The 21,927-nt window shown below is 46.7% G+C and overlaps 1 protein-coding gene across 10 annotated transcripts in view; it reads left to right on the forward strand.

Moving 5' to 3' along the window:
* Positions 1-21,927, forward strand: part of AGAP1 (ArfGAP with GTPase domain, ankyrin repeat and PH domain 1) — a 314,556-nt gene that overhangs the window by 178,608 nt on the left and 114,021 nt on the right. For all 10 annotated transcript variants that reach the window (XM_027735152.2, XM_027735158.2, XM_027735157.2 and 7 more), the window contains one exon: positions 9,648-9,752. In XM_027735152.2, the coding sequence (XP_027590953.1) occupies positions 9,648-9,752 (105 nt within the window). The remainder of the gene's footprint in view (positions 1-9,647; positions 9,753-21,927) is intronic.

Genomic DNA, 21,927 nt, shown 5'->3' on the forward strand with positions numbered 1-21,927 from the left:
AATATTGCAGTTTTGAACTTGCTGACACAATATGCAGAATCCTTTATTTTGAAATCACCCTGATTGATGCCAAGCTCGGGGAGTGTGGCAGAGGAGGAGTCAGTGCTGTACATAAAGCAAAGCAGACCCAGACAAAACCAGCCTTTATTTGTCTCAGAACCACCCTCTGGGGGAAGAACCTTTTCCTGATATCCAGGCTAAACCTCCCCTGCCACAGCTTCATATGTTAAAAAAAATCCAGTATGGATAAAGCAAGTGAAGAGGTTGTGGGTGGCTTCTGGGAGCCGAAGAGGTTCCTTTCTCCTCCACTAGGCCTTGAGTTGGTCTTTGAGGAAAGGTGAAAACCCCCAGACCCTTGTTTTCTGTCTGCTGATCAGCAGAAGTCATCTGAGGTGCTCCTTATTGAGGTTTTTTTCTAGGGAAATTTTACACCCAATAACACACAGGTCTTCTCCTAAAGCACCCAGCAGTCCTTGGCCAGTGCTGGAAGGTTTCTGAGTGAATTAGCTACACATTTTTATATATTTCCAGCTGAAGCTGGAGCGATTTTGTTTTCAGATGATAAAGTACAGGCTGATTCATCAAGAAGAAAACGAAAGCAGTTGTGTATGTTCTGAAAAGGATTATTTAAAAAGATGTGTCTCTGCTGCCCCAAGTAGATAAATCACCATTTTTATGAGCTGTTCAGCTCAGTGTCTACTCAGATGTTGAGCAAACAGCAAAGGGATGTGGTCGTAGCTGTCTCTTTATACAGTTGTCTCGTGTGTCTGGGCATGTTCTACATTTATCTGAGTATTTCCCTTGTCTTGAAGATGAAGTTTGCATTTTTTGCGAGTTTTTTAAGGATACGAAACATAATTCCATGAATTTAAGGAAATAGGATTAAACGTGGTTATGTCATGTTTGACTCAACCCTTGGAATGGGTCACCCCTTTGAGGCACTGCCCTGACCCACCTTCTGTTGCCTCACGAAGCTGCAGGTGTGTGAAAGCCTGAAGGAAATGGGGTATAAAGCCTTTCTAAACGAGTTTCCCAGGACAGATGTGGCACTGGTGATCCCTCCCTGAGCTAAGCACAGTTGCTGCTGCTTGTTCTTGGATCTTTGGGGCAGTTGGAATGCCAGGACATTGGCACATCTTCCCTCAAATCCATCTGTGCATCCCTAGGCCGGTGAGGAGATGAGGAGGGACGTTGCACTGGCTGAGTTTGGGGTTATGGGTGCGTTTTGGGGTGTTTCCCTGGCTCTGAAGCAGCTCTGTGTCTGCAAGTTGTTAATCCCATATGTGCCATTTCCCTTGGCAGGCAAGGTGAGTCTGTTGAAGGGGATGAAGGAATGTTTTGAAGGTTCCTTACTCTTTTTGCTGCTAATGTTGAGAGGATAGTGCTCAACATACAATAACTGCATGTCTGAAGGACTGTCCTCTGCATTCCTGTTCCTCTGGGTGAACTGGACATCCCAGGTACATAAACAGTAACACACGTATTTCTTGTATTTTCCTTTTTTTCTCCTGGTCTGGGAGAGGTTTGAGGAAAGAGAATGGGGTGGGTGTATGGAAGAGTGATGGAGCATCGTGGTGGGCCCTGAGCAACCTGGGCTAGTGGAAGGTGTCCCTGCCCGTGGCAGGGGGTTGGGACAGGATGAGCTTTAGGGTCCCTTCCAGCCCAAACCATTCCATGAGTCTGTGGTCTTTGCAGCGTGGAACCAGTTCAGTGTGTCCTGGCAGACAGGTCCCATCATGAAGCAGTGCAGGGAGTGTCACCTCCTGTTCAGCAAGTGTCTGTAGTGGGGTCATTGATGCTCATGGTCCTTGACTGGAGTACAAGTTGTAAAGGTAAAGAAAAATGAGGCAATTAGGAAATACTGTTAATCAGAATAACAAAGATGGTGACCTTCTACTGGAAAGGAAGAAAAAAAGATACTTCCTACCTTGCCCCTACCAAAGTTCGAGGGCCAGAAGTGTAACTGTTCATCGAAATTAATTTTTAATTCAGAATGCTCCCTTTGATTAAAGAAAATTAAATATAAATTTAAAAATCCCGTCTTAGAGCAGGGTTTCTGAGGATGGTTGGCAAAGACCTTTTTGGTCCCAAAATTTCCCAACATGAAGTGTGAATCCTTTCTGCACAATAACATGAACACAGTTTAAGGGAAAAAAAGGAACACACGCACACACACTTTTTTTTTCCCCCTGCCAGCGTTCCTGGGTTTGTTATTCAGTCGCTGCTGTATTAAATTGGATTTTGTGTCCATCATTATTAAAATGTGAAGTGTGTCGGTCACAAAGCATACATTTCAGGGCAGTTAGCTGAATAATTCTTTTCTTTATTATCCCAAATTACTGCTGAGCTCTGGAGAGGTGAGCAGTTTAGCCAATTATTGCCATTTGAGCTGGATTTGTGGGTGATTAGCTCCTGGTCGAATTCAGTCCTGGCAAGGGCTTTGAAGCCTTGGCTTGTGTGATTTTCACAGCGGTGAGGTAGGAATAGACACGGCTAATGACAGGAAGGTCGCGTGGGTGAGGTGACCTGCGAGGGGGGGGCCCGGGTTTAGCAAATAGGGCATCCACAATAACAAGTGTGTCACTAACCCCGCCGTGCATAATCGGAGTTTTATAGGATTGTTGGAGATGCTGACAGCTCAATTAAAGTGTAACCCTTTGTACCAGATACCCCGGCAGAACGACAGAAATATTACCAACAAAAAAGGGAGGGGGCCACAAGGGAACTGGTTAAAGATCCAGGGTTCTTTTTCTTTCCCCCCTTCATCGGAGCCTGCACAGAACAAGCTGCAAAAAGCATCCATTTGTGAAATAATAGGTTGTCCAGGGGAGGGGTATGGTGCCAAACATGGCTACAAAAAAAAAGCTGCTCTTAAGTGGTCTTCCTGATGTTTCTATGGAAACACTATAGTGTCAGGAGAGAAAGTTAAAATTGGGTTTTAAGCTTTTCATGGTTTTTCTCCCCTTCCACACACCCCCCCCCCCCACCAAACCCCTACTTGATATGAAATGTGATAAAGAGAATTTCAGGGTCCAGGGAATGGAAGGGGAATTGTCTCCCTAGAAGTTGTAATGCCTGCACCATAATTCCTTATTTTGTGTCACCCACCCGACTCTCAACACCCAGCATTTGTTTCTTAAGGGAAATAACTGTTTTGTTGCCTCTTTTTCATGCCTGACCCTTCAGCCATTTCCCCTGCCATGAACATTTCTGCTGCTGGAGCCTTTCCCAAATTAACTGTGCCACTCAGTCGTGTCTGCTCACACCGAATGCGCTTCCCAGCGTTGTTTTTCCTTAGAGTTCAGTTCGAGGAGCGGTGTTTGTGCTTGGTGTGGATGCAGGGGTCGTTTGTGGCCGTGCAAGAGGCAGGAGTTGAGCCAGAGCCCTTGGCATCGGAGCCCTTGGCATCCTGCTCCCTCGGGCAGCGGGAGGATGATTTGCATCGCGGTGCATTTTGCATCAGTGCTGAGACAGTGTCAGGGAAACCACAGCTGACAGTGCCAAGGGGTTAATAAACCGACTCCTGCACATTATTAAGGGCTGGGATTTTTTTTGTCTTTTTTTTTTTTTACAATCCAGGGTAAGCAGAAGAAACCTCAGAAGGCAACGCGGGCAGAAACTACGGCAGGGCAGGCAAATATTTTGACTTGCTGGGTGCTGTGCCCTGTTCAGAGTGGAAAACCAGGGTTAGAGTGAGAGACGTGCCAGTCCTTCAAATACCTGTTCTACTCCATAGGGAGGACGTATAGTAAGTGGAGAGTTTGCACTGTATAAATGTAGCTCAAGGGAAGAGTGCCCTGTTCCCAAAGCTGCCAGTCGAGGGAGAACTCAAGAAGTCTGAGGCACATGGTGGGATTGTTGGAGTGGATTGTGCAGGGCCAGGAGTTGGACTGGATGATCCTTGTGGGTCCCTTCCAGCTCCGGATAGCCTGCAATTCCAGGTCTCCTGCTGTGCTGAGTGTCTCTGTCCTTCAGCCACGTGTCCCATGTTGTCTTTTGCCGCGACTGTTGTGAGAACTTCCCATAAAATCATTTGCTGCCTGTCGGAGGAACTGTGAGCAATCGTTAATCAAGGTCAGGCTGGACGGGGCTTGGAGCAACCTGGGCTAGTGGAAGGTGTTCCTGCCCGTGGCAGGGGGTGGAACGAGATGAGCTTTAAGGTCCCTTCCAACCCAAGCCAGTCTGGGATTAAAATTAAAAATGCAGTAACAGTGAGCACTAAGTTTGTTCTTCCCATTTACCATCTCCCTCGTGCTGATGTTCCACGCAGGAATTTGGTAGCTGTCCTTTGTTGGAGGTGACAGTTGCTGGGGCTGTGATGCACTGCAAAACTTGCTTCATCAGCACTGGGATTTTTTCAGTACATCTTTCTAATTTTCCTTCGTGGCTTGTGTGCAGAGAGCTTGGAAAATAATGAGTTGGAGGTTGATTGTCCTTCAAGTTTGAGCAAAGCCATTATCTTTTGCTCCAAGTTAGATGTTAGATCCTCTCTGTTCTTTGTCTCCAGATGGAAATCGTGGCTGATCAGCCTCAGCATTAGGTAACCATTCATGGTGTAATTACCTGCTGCACAGAGTTACTGCCTTGTGTTTAGGGAATGTTAAAAGAGAATTGGGTGCAATGTTCTGATTTCATTTTGTCCTAAAAGTACATAACATAAATTTGCATAGTTTCCTCTGTGTGGAAGCATCTTTGACTTTGTAGTGAAACTGCTGCTACTGTAGAGTCAGTTTTTATGGAAAGGGGGGGGGACTTTCCATGTGCCTGGATGCAGTTAAGAATATTTGGGGGTTTTAGGGATTTTTTTTGCAATGTTATAGTTAGATACTGAAGTTGGAGAATATTTGAGGTTGCCTGTTCTCACGTCCTCAGAGCCACTCCAGTTTCTTGTAGCCTTTGTTTTGTGGTTCAGTTGATCCCCAGTTGTGCCCTGTCACTGTAGGAGATCATAGAATCCCACACTGGTTTGGCTTGGAAGGGACCTTAAGGCCCATCCTGTTCCCCCCCCTGCCATGGGCAGGGACACCTTCCACTGTCCCAGGCTGCTCCAAGCCCCGTCCAACCTGGCCTTGGACACTTCCAGGGATGGGGCAATGACAGCTTTTCTGGGCAACCTGTGCCAGGGCCTTCTCACCCTCACAGGGAAGGATTCCTTCCCAATATCCCATCTATCCCTGCCCTCTGGCAGTGGGAAGCCATCCCCCGCTGTCCTGTCACTCCAGGCCCGTGTCCAAAGTGCCTCTCCCTCTTTTATAAGCCCCCTTTAGGTACTGGAAGGGAGAGGGATATTTGCTACAGGTTTCCAAGTGTAAAAACTTAAAACAGCTTCATATCTCACTGACCAGAAGACCAAGCAGCATTCCCTTAAATTCCTGGGGAAGAAAAGACCTAACTTCGTGAAACAGCGAAAACAAGTTACATTTGTATGGAAGGATTCCAAATGCATTGGGAATCTTCAGCAGTTTATTTCCTAGAGGGTTAGTTGCATACTTTGGTGTGTGCTCGGATTTCATTGTTGAAGTGAGAGCAGCCTGGTCTACTGGATGATGTCCCTGCCCATGGCAGAGGGTGGAATGAGCTGAGCTTTAAGGTCCTTTCCAAGCTGAACCATTCTGGGATTCTGTGATGTGATGATATGACTGCCATGAGCTTAAATGGACTCTAATGCTGGAAACCTGTTACAGTTAAATCTTCTGGAAGCGAGAAATAACAGTTAAGAATTACTCTCTTGTTTATTGTTAGGATGAACTAGACTGGTCCCAGTGGTGCTGGACAGGCTGTGCAGAGTTGGCTGGTCATGCAATCCTGGAGGATTCAGCAGCATTTGTTGCCCATGTTGCTGCATTTAAAGGAAATGTTTTGTTGTCCAGAATTTGTATGTAACAGTTAGTGTGTGATCCTGGCTGAATGGCTGCCCTTGGACTTACTTGAGGGAAGATTTTTCTGATGAACTGAGTTTTCCTTTTGTGAACAGGATGCACGTGATTCCTAGAAAATTCCTAGCAGTACTGGCTGCTGATCATGGCTGTGAGAACTACAGACCTGAGTGGAAAATTAGGAATTTACACTGTTAATGACTAAGTGTGAGATTACCTGTTTCATTGTGTCAGAACAGCAGCAGGGTAACAGTGCGGGGTGGGCTAAAAATCAGGGAAGGGAAGAAAGGAGAGGCTGGCAGAAGTTCACACCACAGCCGTGGCAGTGGGATGAACTTCTCAAAGAAATCAGACACCGTTAGAGCCACAGAACGGTTTGGGTTGATGGGACCCTAAAGATCATCTAGTTCCAACCGCCAGCCTTGGGAGTACCATATTTCCTTTTCCTGAAGGGCCAGTCTTGGCTCTGCTCCCTTCAAAGGCCATTTTCAGGGCTTCTCACCTACCAGCATCTTGGATGGGGCATGAAGCCACTTCGGGAGGTCACTTTTTAAAATGCTGCTAATTTGCTGTTTAAGTCCCCGCGTGTTTCCATAGAACAAACGTGTGGTTGTGTCCCAGGGGTGCTGGTTTGTGCTCTGAGCTGGCAGGGTTGGCAGTGTCTGCAGCAGCCGGGTTTTGCGGGCTCAGGTGAGCCGGGTGTGTTGTGTGTGGCGCTCCCTTGGCTGGAGTTGGGATGTTGTTTTTTATCCACCTTGACTCCAATCAATGCAGCGCTGGCGGCCTTTCATTAGCTGCTGCTGCTGCCACGGAGCTGCTGGGATGCAGAGCCACTGGCAGGCTGTAACTCGTGCGGGTGCCCCGGAGCTCAGCGGCGTAAGCTGATTGACTCAGTTAAGGCCCCAGCCTCTAACAGCAAATGCAATCAATAAATCTTTGTTGGTAAATAATTGCTATCGAACAGAGTTTTAATATAAATTTATGAGTGGTGTTTTATCACAGCTTGAGGCTACAGCAAGCCACTGAGTGATGGATTTCAGATCACACTTACATTCATTACATTAACTTTGTAAGTTATTTAAAGCTTGTACACTTAACATTGCTTTTGGCTTGCAATGACCTCCTGGGAGTAGACGTAGCACACACATTACTAATAAAGAACTGGTGGAACGTCCAGGCAGCTCCTCTGTTTGCTTTGTGTTCCTCCAGCAAAACCTGGGGAGGGAGGTCCGTGCACTCCAGTTGGAGCCTTTTTCCTCTGGCTCCTTAAAAATACAAGCTGGAGGAGTCTGGTAGGAGAAACCATTCCTCTGTTAGACACAGAATTGCAATTTTGGAGGGAAGGTGATAAAAAAAAAAGAAGTGTGAAATTGTTCCCAGTTTGTGTGGAAATTGGAGGTGTTAAATTCTCAGTGTTGAGTCTGGAGGCTTTGGGTCAGCTACACCCAACTGCAGATGGAAGACTAAGAAATGAAAGGTTTCGTGCAAATTAGGAAAAATGATGTTATCAGTTAATAACAACTTGAGGCAGAGATTATTTAGACCAAAAAAAATGGGTGTTTGGAAGTAGGAGATTGCCTGGGTCTCTTACTGCTCAGCCTGGGGACCAAAGGTGGGTTTTGCAGTGTGTTCTGTGTACGTGGGGACCTGTTTGGTGGGGACTGGGGACATGCCCAAGCTGCCTCTTAGTTGCCTCGGAGGTACCAGAGGTCAGTGGGAACCCGTGGAACTCATTTCCCAGGCACGGTATCTGATGTGACTGAGACATAAAGTGACTGAAGCAAAGGGCTTTTTCTTTAAAGGAACATTTCTTGTCATATCAGGGCCATTTATTTTTTTAAAATTTGGTTAATGTTAAAGTGCATTTATAGCTGATATAAACTCCGATTCTAAGACCATTTCTCCAGATCATTCTATAAAATTATCACAAATTGGTGGCCCTGGGGGGAAAAATGTGGTTTATATGGGCTACTTCACTTTATAACACCAAGTTCTTGTATTCAGAGCAGTTTCCTCTCCAGGTACTTTAAGATACCTTTAATTCTCACATAATGTGAAAATGAATCTGTTTGCTGAAGGAATGCCTGAAGGAAATGGATTGGGAAGCCTGGTTTGTTAGTTAGGCACACAAATAGGTACATCATTCATATCTAATGCTGATCTGGTTTTTTTTTACATCAAGCACAGAATTCCACTTTAAAAGTATGGTGAAACCTCATTTTGAATAAATTTCTTCCTTTAGATCCATAGCTAGAATGTCAGAATTCACACCTAGATAGTAGCAAAGCTTCTGTGTACTAAAAATCATGACCGTGTTAGGTGTTTACTATTTATTGAGTTTATAATTGGCATGAATTGATAATTATGGAAGTAATTACATGTTGTCTGTATGGCAAAGGGACAGTTAAAAGGTGTGAAGTATATAAACTTTAATTTGTTCGAAACTTAAAAAAAAAAAAAGGCAGAGGGGGGAAAAAAAAGATCACCATTGTGTTCCTTAGTGCTTTTTTCGCCATTAAAAGGTCTGAAGAACAAACCAGTGCAGGGAAAGTGTAATTTTTGATCCCCACGGCACAGCACTAACTAGAATTGGGTCCCCCTGAACGGCAGCGAACGTGCTGCAGGTGAGGTATGAAAGATGGGAAAGGTGAAGCCACGGATCACCTCCTATAGACAAACAGGCGAGTCAAAGGCAGAAACAAGCTTTCATTTTTTAATAGAAGAAAACAACGTCTGTCCCCACTGGCACACGGTAATTGGGCTGTGCCGCGGGAGCTTCTGTGAGGAGGCGGTGCAGGAGCCCCATTCTCCTTGAAAAAGTTCCAGTTCTGGCAAGGAGCAGCACAGGAGAATGAAGACGTGATCCCCAGGCAGCCGGAGAGTTGGGAGTTTGTGTCGCCGTGTAATTCAGGGACCCAGCAGGAGCTTCTCTCCACGGTCCCATGCACGGGTTGGGTTGAGTTGGGAAGGGTTCCTCTCTGAAGTTGTGTCCCGGGTGCCTGGCCAGGAGCAGGCAGGTGTGAGTGGGGCTTTTCCACTGGGGTCATCCCTGATGTTGCACGGGGAGAGTTGTTAGGTTGTATGGAGAGTGGTGAGGGACTTCAGCTGGAAGCTGTAACATCTGGAATTCTGCTTGCTCTGGAGGACTTCTACTTGGGCAGAGCTGACCTGTGTCCCCTCCTGGCTTTGGGATCGCTCTGCAGAGACTTCATAAAGCTGCAGGTTTAATGGGAAAACAAACAGCAGAACTTGCTGTCAAGGCTTTAGCCTGCTTTGACAAGAACAGCTCCGTGGCAGTTGGAAGCACCGTGCTTTGTAGGGCATCTTTCTGTGTTCTGACTTCCCTTTATTTTAATTGCCTTGGCAAGTGGGAAGGGAAAAACTCATTTTATGGGGATTAGAGAACTGAAGTTTGTGTTGGTTTAGATTCCTGGTTATGATTCAATGAAGCGTCTGCTTGTATCCCTGGCACTGGTGTATCTGTGTCCATAGTGTCTCCACGTGGACATTCCAGTAAGACTTTCCATGATCAAAGTACTGTATGATTCCTTAGGAATGCCTTCTGGCTTGGTGTTGGACAGCTTTTCCTGCTGAATGGCAAACAGTGAAGCTGCTGATGGAGGCAACGTGCCTCATGGGAGGGGCAGGGGAGGACGAGTAACTGCAGGGGAAAGTGTATCTGAAAATGCTGGCAATGGTCTCTCTTGCTGTGTCTTAAGTAGGTGTGCATTGGCCAGAGAATATTTAACCTTTCCTCTCTCCCCCTCCCAGGGAATGCTGCTGAAGAGGAGTGGCAAGTCTCTGAACAAGGAGTGGAAGAAGAAGTACGTGACGTTGTGTGACAACGGGGTGCTGACCTACCACCCGAGCTTACACGTGAGTACACCGTGTCTGGGTGTTCAGCAGCACCAGGCCCTCAGCAAACACTGTCAGACAGGGATTTCTTCAGCCCCCTTTGGTGGGGGAACTTCTTTCTCTCTCTTCATTCCCCTCCCTCTCAAAGAACCATAATCTGAAATAAAACTCCCTGGTGCAAGTCTGAGAACAGTCCAGTTCCTCTGAATCCCCTGGGAATGAGTCTCCCTTGTGTCCCAAGAGGCAGCTGAAACAGTCTAAGTCTTTATTTTCTTCTGGTTCTTTTATGGACTTATTGTTGATCCCAGGATTAAAAAACAGAAGCCTTTTATAAGAAAAAGTTTCCTAGATGTAGTAAAGAGTGAGGAGAGGTCTTAGTCAGTGTGCAGTGGTTGTGGTTTATTCAGGAGTAGTTCTGAGCAGCCTTTTGGAAATGACTTAGCTATTAAGACATGTTCTACACAGCTTTTCCATGTTGAGACATCTGTTGTTGTCCCAAGGATGCTGTCTGTCCCTCTCAGTGCCTCTGACACAATCCCTGGATATGGATTTGGGGATGGAAGGAGCACAGGGATCTGACTCAGGACCTCAAAACCCATGGTGTGACCCTCACTAAGGTCTTTATATCTGGTCTTATGTTTTATCACCATCCCATATATGAACATTATAGGGTGGCCACTCATAACATTTTTAGGGCCAGTTGTTCCTAAACCTTTTGGTGACGTTTTGAGCTCCCAGGCAATTTTCCATTAAGGAGTGAAAATCAAGGTTTGGATCTGATGCCTTTTTTATAAGCTCTGAGGGTTACAGACCTGCACCTGGGACTGGCAGGAAACTTTTGCTTCGGATGGGTGGTTCTGAGGAGCATGGAACCATGGAATCATTTAGGTTGGAAAAGACCTCCGAGATCATCAAGTCCAACCATTAACCCAGCACTACCGAAGCACCACTAAACCATGTCCCCAGGTGTCACATCTACGTGTCTGGCCACACGGATGCTGTGCTTGCACCACTTTGCTGTTCCCTGACTGTGGAATATTAGCACTTTCTCTGGCTTGACACAGGATTTCGTAGTCTGGGGTCCTGCCAGAACAATGCTTTGCTCTAGTTTCTGAGGTTAAGTCCATGTCTCTTAAAAACTGTTTAGTAAGTTAGATGACAAGCAGCTTCCAGGCAGGTTCCCTCAGAACCCCTTTTCCCTCAGCCCCTGTGTTCTGGAGCAAGGTTTTCACTGCTCCTTTGTGGGATGTAGTTCAAGTCTTTTCTGTCTGATTTGGCCCCTCTTAGTGCCTCTAAATGTGCGTAATTCTGCTGTGAAGTAGTGCTGGAATACCCAAATCGTGTATTGGTGTTGCTCCCAGAAGGGAGGCACAGGTGCTGTGTGCCTTTGGGGCAGTCCCCACGGAGCTCCACCGGAGTTTCCCTGGGATTGTGTTGGCCAGCTCTGTCATCAGGAGGAGGCAAGGTACCATTGTCTGGCTCCTTCCTGGTGTTGTGGAAGGGCTCTATTGTTCCTGGCAGTGCCATGCACGTGTTAATTTTTCATTGCTCTTGCAGACAATAGAGAACTTCTTCTCCACAGGCTTCCCTGGAGCTGCAGCATCTCCCCCAGAGTGAGAATCCATTGAGGTTACACGTAATTACTTTGAGATTAGAGGTAAATCCATCGGAGGTTAGGAAGAATCCATTTAAAGGAGAAGTAATTACTGGGCTGTAATTGTTTCCCTCCATCCCCCAGCATGCCCCCCCAGCCCAAGAAGGTGGTACAGGGCTCTGTCTCCGTGCGTGGGTCGGAGGGGTTTCTAACGTAACCACAGATATTTCACTCAGTCACACCCCAGTACCGTTTGTGCTAAACTTTGTAGGCAGGAATGTCACCATTTCCTCTTGGGCATTGCCAGGTGAATGTTTTTTCCTCCAAACAGGACTCTGATAATGTGTTTCTGGTTTGGGTTTGCAAGTTTTTTGTTTTTCGGTAATTCTTTTGTTCCTTTTTTGCACAGCAGAGCCAGAGAAACTGCTGAATTTTTAATAGTGTACTTACATTGCTGTTTGGGATAATTTCTTACGTTGTTTTGAGAAATCAGGGCCTTATTCCTACCAACTATCCCATTAAATAGCAGTGAAGAAAAGAGCTTTTGCTAACCATCTGAAGTCAGTTTCCTAAGCTTGTATAAAGCCTGGCTCTATTCTGACCACTTAGATTTGGGTCGTTTCAAATGTGCAGGCTATTTTAGTTAATCAAAATCTTGCCATTTTAATTCCAGAGTGAATTTTTAATTGGAGCGAAAGGTGGGCCTCTAGTGGTGGCAGGAGAAGTAAATTTAGAAGGTAATTTAGTCTGTCCAGCCTGTGGTTTGAGTCAGAACATAACACCTGCGTTGGGAGGACCAGTTTCAATATTTAATGGCTGAGAGCAAGCACTGTATTAAATATTGCTGGAGGTTTGGCCACAGGTGGATCAGTTGTCTCTGTCAGATCGGTCAGTGGCGGCTCAGGCACGAAGGAGAGTTCTTAGCCTAGAAAATATGTATTGCAGGAATCAGGAGTGACATCCTCCTTGAAAGGACTGGCTACAGAATGAAAGGTTTTGGGGTGGGGAGTGAAAAATCAAATGAGGCCCTTTCTTGCAGAGGAGGTGTCCCTGGGAGGGTCAGGCCTGTTTGGCGGGGCAGCGCGTTGAAACGAGGGCGGCATTGTGCCAGCTAAATGAGGGACTGCTGATGCCACCAGGCTGATGTTTGACACAATAGCTCAATCCCTATCCTTTCTTTTCAAGGAAGTGGGGGGAGAGGAAAACGGGGAAAGAAAAATATATGTACATAAGCACCCTACTGTTTCCTGACTTGGTCATGTCAGGTTTTTTCAAGAGCCTCAAGCCTTCCCGTCCCTGGGGAGGCTGAGGAGCTCCGCCGACAGAAAATGGTGGGGATAATGAGAGAGAACTTTGACCCTCAGGCTTCAAAGTTCACCAGAGCTCCCTATTCATCTTGGGCTTCTGGAGCAGAGCCGTGGAGGGGATGACTAAAATTCTGGCCGGCAAATTCCACGTCAGCCTCCCCAAAGGGTCCCGGGGGAATTTGTTGCGGCATCTCTTGGCTTTTAATGGCAGAATGCCATGAGCGAGGGCTCCCGGAATGTATTCACCAGGATACCTGCTGGGCAGCACTGCTGCTTTATCTCAGCTTCTCCTGATGAATAGCTGAGCGTGTTTTACCACTGTCTGTCTGCCAGAGGTTGCCATCGTGCCACAGGGCAGCAGGTGACAAAGCTTTGGCTGTGGATGTCCATTTTCTGCTCTTGTATCTTCATCATCATTATCTCTGCCCCTCATTTATGAAAAGAAGAAAGGGGGGAAAAAAAGGCTGAAACCAGCCTTTTTGGTAAGAGCAGTTTACCCCTTTATATATTGTCTGGTTTAGATTTGATTTCAAATAAAAGCACAGTGCTTTTCAAATAAAAGCTTCCTCCTTGTGGGGGAAGAACAGCTTCTTAAATGAGTGAGAAGGAAAGTGTCATGCCCATCTAGAACACACCTGGTACATAAACCCCTTGTGTCTACACAGCAGGGTTGGTGTTTGCTTGCTGCAGTCTTTAACCTTCCTCCTCACTGGTCTGGGGATTGTAACTGTGATCCAGGGGGAAAAATATATCTTTATTTCCTTGAAAGGTGTGCAGATTCACCTGGTCTGCCCAAATCATCCAACAGGAGCCACAGTTCCAAACCCTTCCTTAAATGCAGTGCTGGCTGGGTGAGCAGCATGAGCCCCCTTGGAGGGAGCACCAGCAGTGCTGTTCTATCCTCAAATATACTGGATGCTTTGTTTTAAAAAGGCAGCATTTCAGCCCAGTAAGGAGTCAGATCCAAGAGCAGGTTAAACTTTGTGCAGGAGCTTCAACAATAAATTATATGGACGCATCTTCTCAGAAAACCCTAAAAAACCCCAGACCCTGTAAAATTCTTCTAAGACTTCAGGTGTCATTTGAGCTTTCTTTGCTTGGCCATTTCCTCCAGGAGAAGTGGTCTCGGTGAGAAATGGGAGGCTGTTGAGAATGTCCTCTGTGCGGGTATCTGAAGTGTTGTGGCTCCATTCACTTTCCTCAGGTCCCACAGTACTCAGTGTTTTTCTCAGGGCTGCACCTGACATCTTGGGTTGTTATCAGCTCTTACATGATTTTCCCGAATTATTTGGGAACAGAAAGCCTGCTTGCTAATCAAGTGTTCCAGCTCTCCTCATGTTTCAGAGAGCAGTGTGGTGGCCACTCGGCACTGGGAGCTGGGTCCAGCCTTCCCAGTCAGGAATATCTCCCCCCCCAGCCATCGTTTCAGCTCAGCCTTGTTTCCAGGGCTGCATTACCTCAGGCAGTTCAGTAGCTCCCAAGTGTGTTGTTTGTGTTGCTTGAACAGAAATATTCGTGCCCTTCCATATTTCTAGAATACCATCCTGTGTGCCTGTTTTTTCCCCCCTGGTTTTGCTTCCCAGGAATGTAAAGCTGGATATTAGCTGGCTCTGGAAGCCCTTCTAACTGACCTTTCCTATCAACAGCTAATCCTCAGATTAGGCTTTGGTAAACATAGACTTGGAATGACAAAAAGAGGTGTCCAAGGCCAGGTTGGACACCTGCTTGGAGCAACCTGCTCTAGGGGAAGGGGGTGGAATGAGATGAGCTTTGAGGTCCCTTCCAACCCAAACCGTTCTGTAATTCTGTGTTATTTTTCACATAAGATGTAGCTCTGCCTCCTGAAAGAGTAGTGAGCAAAGCAAATGCTGCAGAGCTACAGTTTGAGTATTGATGAGGATAAATCAGGAGCATGTGTAAGTTTTTATTGTAGTTACTGTTGCGTCCATTAACATGCCTAAAACATTGGTTAGGATAGAAAAAATGAGTGATAGGCACAGTTACAAAATCTGTGTATAGTAATTGCTGATTACCATGATGGTGATGAGATGGTGATCTTAGTACTCACCACAACTTGCATTCTTCCTGGAAGCCTTTTCCTCAAAGCCATATTCAGAGCAACATTCTCCTTTCTAACAGTATTACTGACATTTCCCAGAGCTTTCCTTTCTTAATTATTACATGTTTTGTTTATATATGATTTATGTGGCTTCTAGCAATAAGTAGAGGATAACCAGCCTTTATAGAAAAAATAGGTGCTAATCAAGCTGCTGTCACTTTTTTGGGGGTAAAGATACCAAACATGAAACAGCAGAAGAGGCATCTATGAAGTGGTGTGGCTGTACAGATCCCTCGGTCCCGTTAGAACTTCCTGGAAAGCTTCTTTATTATCTTCATGGGAAAGATGTAATGGAGTGAAGATCAACTTGGGAGAAAAATGTAAAACTGAAGATCTTAGAATCACAGAATCTCCTGAGTTGGGAGGGACCTACAAGGTTCATCCATTCCAGCTCTCATTCCCAGTCTGTCTGTACGTCCAGGGTTGTCCCATCCCAGGTGCAGAATCCAGCCCTTGTCTTTGTTAAACTTCGTGGGGTTGGTGATGGCCCATCTCTGATGTGCTGAGGTCTCTCTGTCCTAGAGGGAACCGACAGTCAGTAATGTGGCAACCCCAGCACTGCTGTGGCAGAGCTGTGCAAACCTGGAGCAAACGCACATTTCAGCGTCATATCCGTCTGCTCTCTCTTCAGAAAGTCAGGGAAAATTCTTGGGATCAGAAGGAGTTGCAATTTAAATGGCAAAAGCCAAGCCATTAATTAGTCAGGGGTGTTTATAAGATGAGAGCTTCCTGTCCAGCCGAGCGAACTGCTGTGGGTGTAAATGCTTCATAAATTACTCAGGATGGTAAAACTCTGGTTTGTCTTTTACAGCAGCTCTCTTTACAAAGGCTTAATGAGAGGCAAAGTGCAGAGGGAAGAATTTTCTTAAAATTTTATGAAAATGAGTGATCCATTTACAGGAAGACCAGTGTTTTGTTGCTGTTGTGTTCCAAGTGTTGCCCTGACTTCATCCCCTGCCCCCGAAACACTGATGGAGCAGATTAAACACCGCAGTATAGATATAGGCAATGCTTTTTATTACTGAAATTTAATGTTCTTGATTCCCAATGTGAATAAAACAGATTGGTGATGACCTTCTTTTTGTCAGGACACAGCGCTTTAGGGTGATCAGTGGTTTCCAGAATGCCTTTTCATTCCTCTGTTCTCCTCAGAAAATAACATTTCATTGCTTTTCTTAAGATTAACTATGTATTATGAAGCTGAGTGGCATTCCCCCCGTGTTTATATGCGGGGGGGGGTGGCTAATTCCCCGGCACCATTTGATGAGTATATTCCACTGTGGCTCGTAACCCGGCGGTCGGTCCGTGGCTCGGGTCCTTCCTGGGAAGCAGGAGGGTGAGGGCTTGGGAGACTTTTGTTTTTTCTGAGGTGTGCCTGTGGCCCCAAATGGAAACCAATCAAGGAGCGATTTATGTTCATTAAGGGCTTGTCAAAACTGAAAAATTTTCTAATCAACAGCAGTGTGGCGGCAGCCCCTCCATGGCTGGGAGTGTCGCCTCGGCGGCAGCGGCTATTTGCCTGTTACAACTCTAGGCTAGGAATCCACTGATGATTACATTAGGCTAAGCTGCGAAGTAAATGAACCATGGCTTATTTAGGTGCAACTAGCTTCAGTGTAGTCCTGCCCCGCAGGGCACTTTATAGCATTTTATGGCTTTAAAATTAGTGTAGCTTCCCATTTGCTGCAGGGTGCTGCATGTTATGCCTTTGAACTCAATAAGCAAAGGGAAGGGGGCCCTTTGTTTTTTTTCTTCTCCCCCCCTCCCTTCCTTTTCTTCTTTTTGCAGTTTAGCAATTTTGTTTTGCATCTTTTCCAGACGGTGTTTCGCCATAAAAATGTCTGACTGCCACAGAGAGGCACAAAAGTCAGGGCTCCTTCCGTTTCCTGCTCTGCTCCCGTTTCAGGGGGAAGAGGGTTTGGTTGTTGCTGATGAGGGTGAACAATAGCTTTTGTGGGTCCTATAGGTCATCTCACAGGATTGGAATTGTCTTTCAAAAAATACGCTGCACTCAGTCTTTAAAACGTCATCCAGAGGTGCAACCATAAACTTTCTTTTCCATAATAATTTTTATTGCACCTCAGATCAGGAAACACTATTTCAACCTCAGTAAGTGGAGCCTTAGGAGTGTTATGCCCAATTGAATGGTGGGGGGAAACTGCCGTGAAGTGCAGGTGTTTTTTATAGAATCATGGAATGGTTGGCGATGGAAGGGACATTAAAGCTCATCTCATTCCACTCCCTGCCTTGGGCAGGGACACCTTCCACTAGAGCAGGTTGTTCAGAGCCCCATCCAACCTGGCCTTGAACACTTCTAGGAATGGGGAAAGAAGCTCATCAAAAGCACAGTGTAAACCAGGGACAGAACTGGGAAGGATTCTAGGCCTGGACCTGTTCCTAGTGTTGGAAAAACAAGCTTCTGGGAGATTTGAATAGCTGAAAAGGAAAAAAAAATGTGATACTCATAGCTGTGTACTGTTATAGCCACAGAAAGTCACTACTCTCAGAGGGTCTCTCCTTTCATATGTTGTGGGAGAAACATGTGGGGAGACCCTCTAGGAGGGAGCAGGTAGTTTTTTAAATTTCAGTGTTATGACACATGGCAATGCCCAGGTGGGTGGTTTGTTTTTGATAACTAACCTGAGCCATGCCTTTAAGCTAAGCATGGCCCTAGGGAGCAGCCATGCTCTGTTGATAGGACAACGGGGGATGGCTTCAGCTGCGGGAGGATAGATTTAGATTGGATATTAGGAGGAAATCCTTCCCTGGCAGGGTGGGGAGGCCCCTGGCACAGGTTGCCCAGAGAAGCTGTGGCTGCCCCTGGATCCCTGGAAGTGTCCAAGGCCAGGTTGGACGAGGCTTGGAGCAACCTGGGCTAGTGGAAGGTGTCCCTGCTCATGGAAGGTGTTGGAAAGGGAAGGTCTCCTTAAGGTCCCTTGCAGCCCAAACCATTTATTGATGATAATTCTATGGTGCCACATGCTCAGTGGTCCTTTAGGGAGGTATTTGAGATGGCTGTGATAGACCTGAACGATGTGAGTTCGTGTCCCAGCTTCATGGAAGCAGCAGCCAGCACATTCTGCCTTTCCCTCAATCTGATCCGTGTGTCCCTCCTGCCCGAAAGCGGGGCCAAGCAGGCGGCAGCAGCCCTGAGTGTGGCTGTGGAAGTGGAGATGTTTGCCTGCTGTCAGTGTTCTGGGCTGGAACCACCAGGTAGCCTGGGTTTGGCTCGCGGCCCTCGGTGGAGTGTCTTCTCCAGCTCTGAGGGCCGTCAGAAGTCACTGCGGTGCGTGGCAGCAAATTTAACAACCGCTGGTGCTCGGAAACAAAAGGGGGCCCCGAAATAGCAGTGACTGGTTTTGGTGGGTCTGTTTAGAAAACATGATCATACCCGTTTGCTCAATTTGCATGTCTGAAAGGCTTCTGCTCAGTTAATTGGTGAAATTAATTTCTGCTGCTGTAAACAGAGAGCTGTATTAAGAGCAGAACTGAAGTAATTTTACTTTACATTATTCTGTGTCATGGCACATCGTTTCTTTCTTACTCAAGGCAATTCATTTCGTAGTGCTGTCAAGTGATACTTGGTGTCATCTTCAGTCAATGCGGCGGTTTTGATTTTCCCCTGATGTTTTAGCAGTTTGTTTAGTCCCGTAGATAATGGTCAATGGCCTTGAGTAGTCAAATTAACACCTCTGCGGCACCGCACGGGAGCCGCTGCCGGTGACCTGGGGATGAAAAGCGATGGGAATCGAGGCGGGGAGCGCGTTTTGGGGGATCCTTGATGGATCGGTGCGCTGGCGGCGGCATCGGCCCGCAGCTGACTAAGATGGAGCTGCCCGTTCGCGCTGACCGCGGGCCATCCCCTGCGCGGGGACTGGGCCCGGCTGAGGGGCCCGGCCTGCCCGGAGCCGGAGAACGCTCCGGTCCGATCGCTCCGGCTCCCGCCCGCCCTGGGAGCCGCGGACGCCGCCGATTTGATTCCTCGGCCGCCGTTCCTGCAGAGCTGCGGGGCCCTGCCGGCTGTGTCCCCCCGGGGGCCCTGCGAGGCAGAGCTGTTGTCAGCCAGCCCCGGTCCCCCCGCCACGGCTCGCATTGCTGGCAGGTTCCTCTCACTGCACCTCATTTGCATCTGGGACATCAATTAGCATGTTTGTTGAGGCTAATTGAATGAAACTCAATCATAGCTCTTAATTGCTTGACTATGTGAAAAGAAATCACATTAATGCAGCTAATTAAGTGTATGGCGATAGATGCAACATAATTAGGAGCGAAATGTAAAAAACAAGCGATGGCGAAGGTGTGGGGACCAGGGCACCAGCTTCTCCTCTCAGCCACGTGTTTGGGGAGGGGTCCCTCGCCTTTGCTGCTTGCTTTATTTTTTTATTTTTTATTTTTTTCCCCCTGCCTTGCTGAGTGATGAACACGGACAAGTCGAGAAGAAAAATGCAAATGGATTCACAATTACTACTTTTTCAAGCTGTTGAGGGGCAGAAGATGGCACGTCTGGGGTGGCCCACTGTTGAGTGGGCTCTAGGGACTTGTTAAGTGCTGTTTAAAAGTACTTGGCTTTGAATTACCCTCATGCCTTGTTAAAGGGTTTTTTCCCCTTTTTTCTCGGATCAGCATTTTCTACAACTAACATCTCGGGGAGTTATCTCTGTACCATTTGCATATCAAAATCTGGCTTGCTGTCTTCTCTTTAACACAGCATATTCCAGATGACAGCAAGACCCTCATCTGTTCTAATCTGATCAAACCCTCCATTGCGCTTCTGAAGCCGCCACATTATTTTGTAGTTTGAAGTTCTATTCCCCGAGCGGGATCTGACGGAGCTCCCTCCGCCGGCTGGGAATGTGGGCCTGGCCCCCCTCCCCGGGGGGGACGCACAGATTATCGCTATGCATCCTGCACACAATGAAAGAGCCTTTATTATTTACATTTGATATATCCCCATAAATATTTAAGCTGACATTAATACCTACGTGGCATCTGTTGTGCTCGGGCACTTTGGTCTAATAACGGTGTGGCTGCAGCGCATTTATTTTCTGTTTGCCAACATTCACTTGCTCTCTCAAATGGTTTATAGCTCACCTTAAGCCTGGTTCAATCCCAATTAAAAGGGCTTTAATAACGCCCTGTCACATCTCACGAGCTGGCAGGGAAGTCGTACATGCCTTTCATCTGAATAATCTGGAATAAACACCTCCTTCTGCAGTGGAAGTGGAGCGCTCTGTGGCTGTACATGAAATAAAACATGTCTATTAGAAAAGAGCACGTGCCGAGTTTTAGTCACTCTCTGATTAAGCCTCATTTTAGAGCCCATAAGCAATAAATGCTCAATTATCTTCTGCTTATTGTATTTTAATTTGCGAAGAACTGACACCGAACAAGAAAGTTCCGCCAACTTGGTAATTTATGGATGAAACGCTTTTGTTCGTCTCTGTCTAACACCTAGTAAAGGAATTTTCCTTAATGGATTGCCTTTGTTTCTTTTGGCAGCAGAGCTCTGCGTCCTCTCCCCAGGAATTGCTCAGGCCCCACCTTTTGCTGTTAATACTTCTCAGCTAGGGAGAAATAAGCTGATGTGATGGCTTAGTCTGGGGGGTTTATCACAGATTACTGTTAACTGGGAAGAAATTAATGCTGGTCCCAGGTTTTTGATGGATTTTGAGCAGAATATATAATTTGCATTGTAAAAGCTGCCAAAGGTGAAAGAATCTTGATGAGGGAGCTGATTGTTCCCTGTACTGTGGCAGCAGTGATACGGGTTTGGGGTAGACTCGGGAGTTTTCGTGTGAAATGGGTGCTCTGGTGGTGTCCAGGTCTGTGCAGGCAGTCTGTCATCTAACACCTGTCATCTGGCTGAATCTTGCCCTGATGACTTGGACAAGGGGGAGTTACATCTGAGCTCATGCAGGTGCCCACGGTGTCACCCAGGTCTCTGCGAGGCGATCAGGTTCTGTCTGAAAAGGAATTAAGACTTTTTGCCTCCCCACAGAAGTGGCTCAGGAATACCATTCCCCTGGTCTCCAGCTTAACTCAAGAACTTCAGCCCAGATCTTTTCCCAACCAGTTCATACTGCTGTTCTCCTCTTGGGATATTTAATCGTGGAATCACAGACTGGTTTGGGTTGAAAGGGACTTTAAACACCATCCTGTTCATCTGCTGCCATGGGCAGGGACACCTTCCACTAGCCCAGGTTGCTCCAAGCCCCGTCCAACCTGGCCTTGGACACTTCCAGGGATCCAAGGGTAGCCACAGCTTCTCTGGGCAACCCAGATATCCTTTTGTGCAGTGATCTTGTCCCTTTTCACCCTTGATTTTGCTCTCCTGTGTGTCCCCTCTTGCACGTCCTCTGTAAGACACCATCTCTTTTGTTTCTTTTAGTACCCTCATAGTTGTTCCAGTTTCAGGCACTTTTTCTGGAATGTGAGGAACCACAACCTTGTGTACCAGGAAATGAGAACTTGGGTGTCTTGTGGTGTCATTCACCATCTCTCCTGGAAATATCTCTGCTGAATGTATCCCAGGATTGCAGCCTCAGTGGCTGTCTGACCTTAATCAATTGCTTTCTGATAAAAACACCATTTTTATGTGTCTGTTTGCTCTTACATTTCTTTCCCCATTTGGGCTTTCCAAACAGGAATTAGCAAAAGCCTTTTCCACGTCTGGGTGTTTCCTCTAATCAGAAGCAATTTGCATGCTTTTTTCCCTTCTGTGATTTCTTGTGTGGGTGGAGGAAGGGTCTCATATTCTAAGGAAGCAAAGTTGGAATTGGCTAGACCTTACGTGCTGGTGCCCTTTTGTGCCTGCTGATCCACTTCAGCCAAATTTGAGGAAGAGATAAGGGCACAACACACTGGCAGAGAGGAGGCACAAGTAAATGTGCTCGTGAGGGACACTCAGCTTTGTCATCTCTGTTTTGGACCTCTAGCTGGTGAACTCCTACATGTAGCTCAAACCAGACTCCAGCTGGTAGTTTGAGGGTGTAGTAGAAAGCTCCAGACTTTGGGGATTAATTGTAGTAGCAAGGGATTATCAAGAAAATGGAAGGAAGGGGAAAACCACACAGTGGGTGCTGTCAGCGGATGTCGGGCCAAAGTCTTATGGAACCAGGTTTGTTAATTCTGTTGTTTATAGAACTCCCTGTTTGATGTTGGGGTTTGGGTCTCTCT

The sequence above is a fragment of the Pipra filicauda genome, unplaced genomic scaffold, assembly GCF_003945595.2.
Source record: "Pipra filicauda isolate LSUMZ 115617 unplaced genomic scaffold, ASM394559v2 scaffold282_size1924045_pilon, whole genome shotgun sequence".
In the NCBI taxonomy this organism is placed as follows: domain Eukaryota; kingdom Metazoa; phylum Chordata; class Aves; order Passeriformes; family Pipridae; genus Pipra; species Pipra filicauda.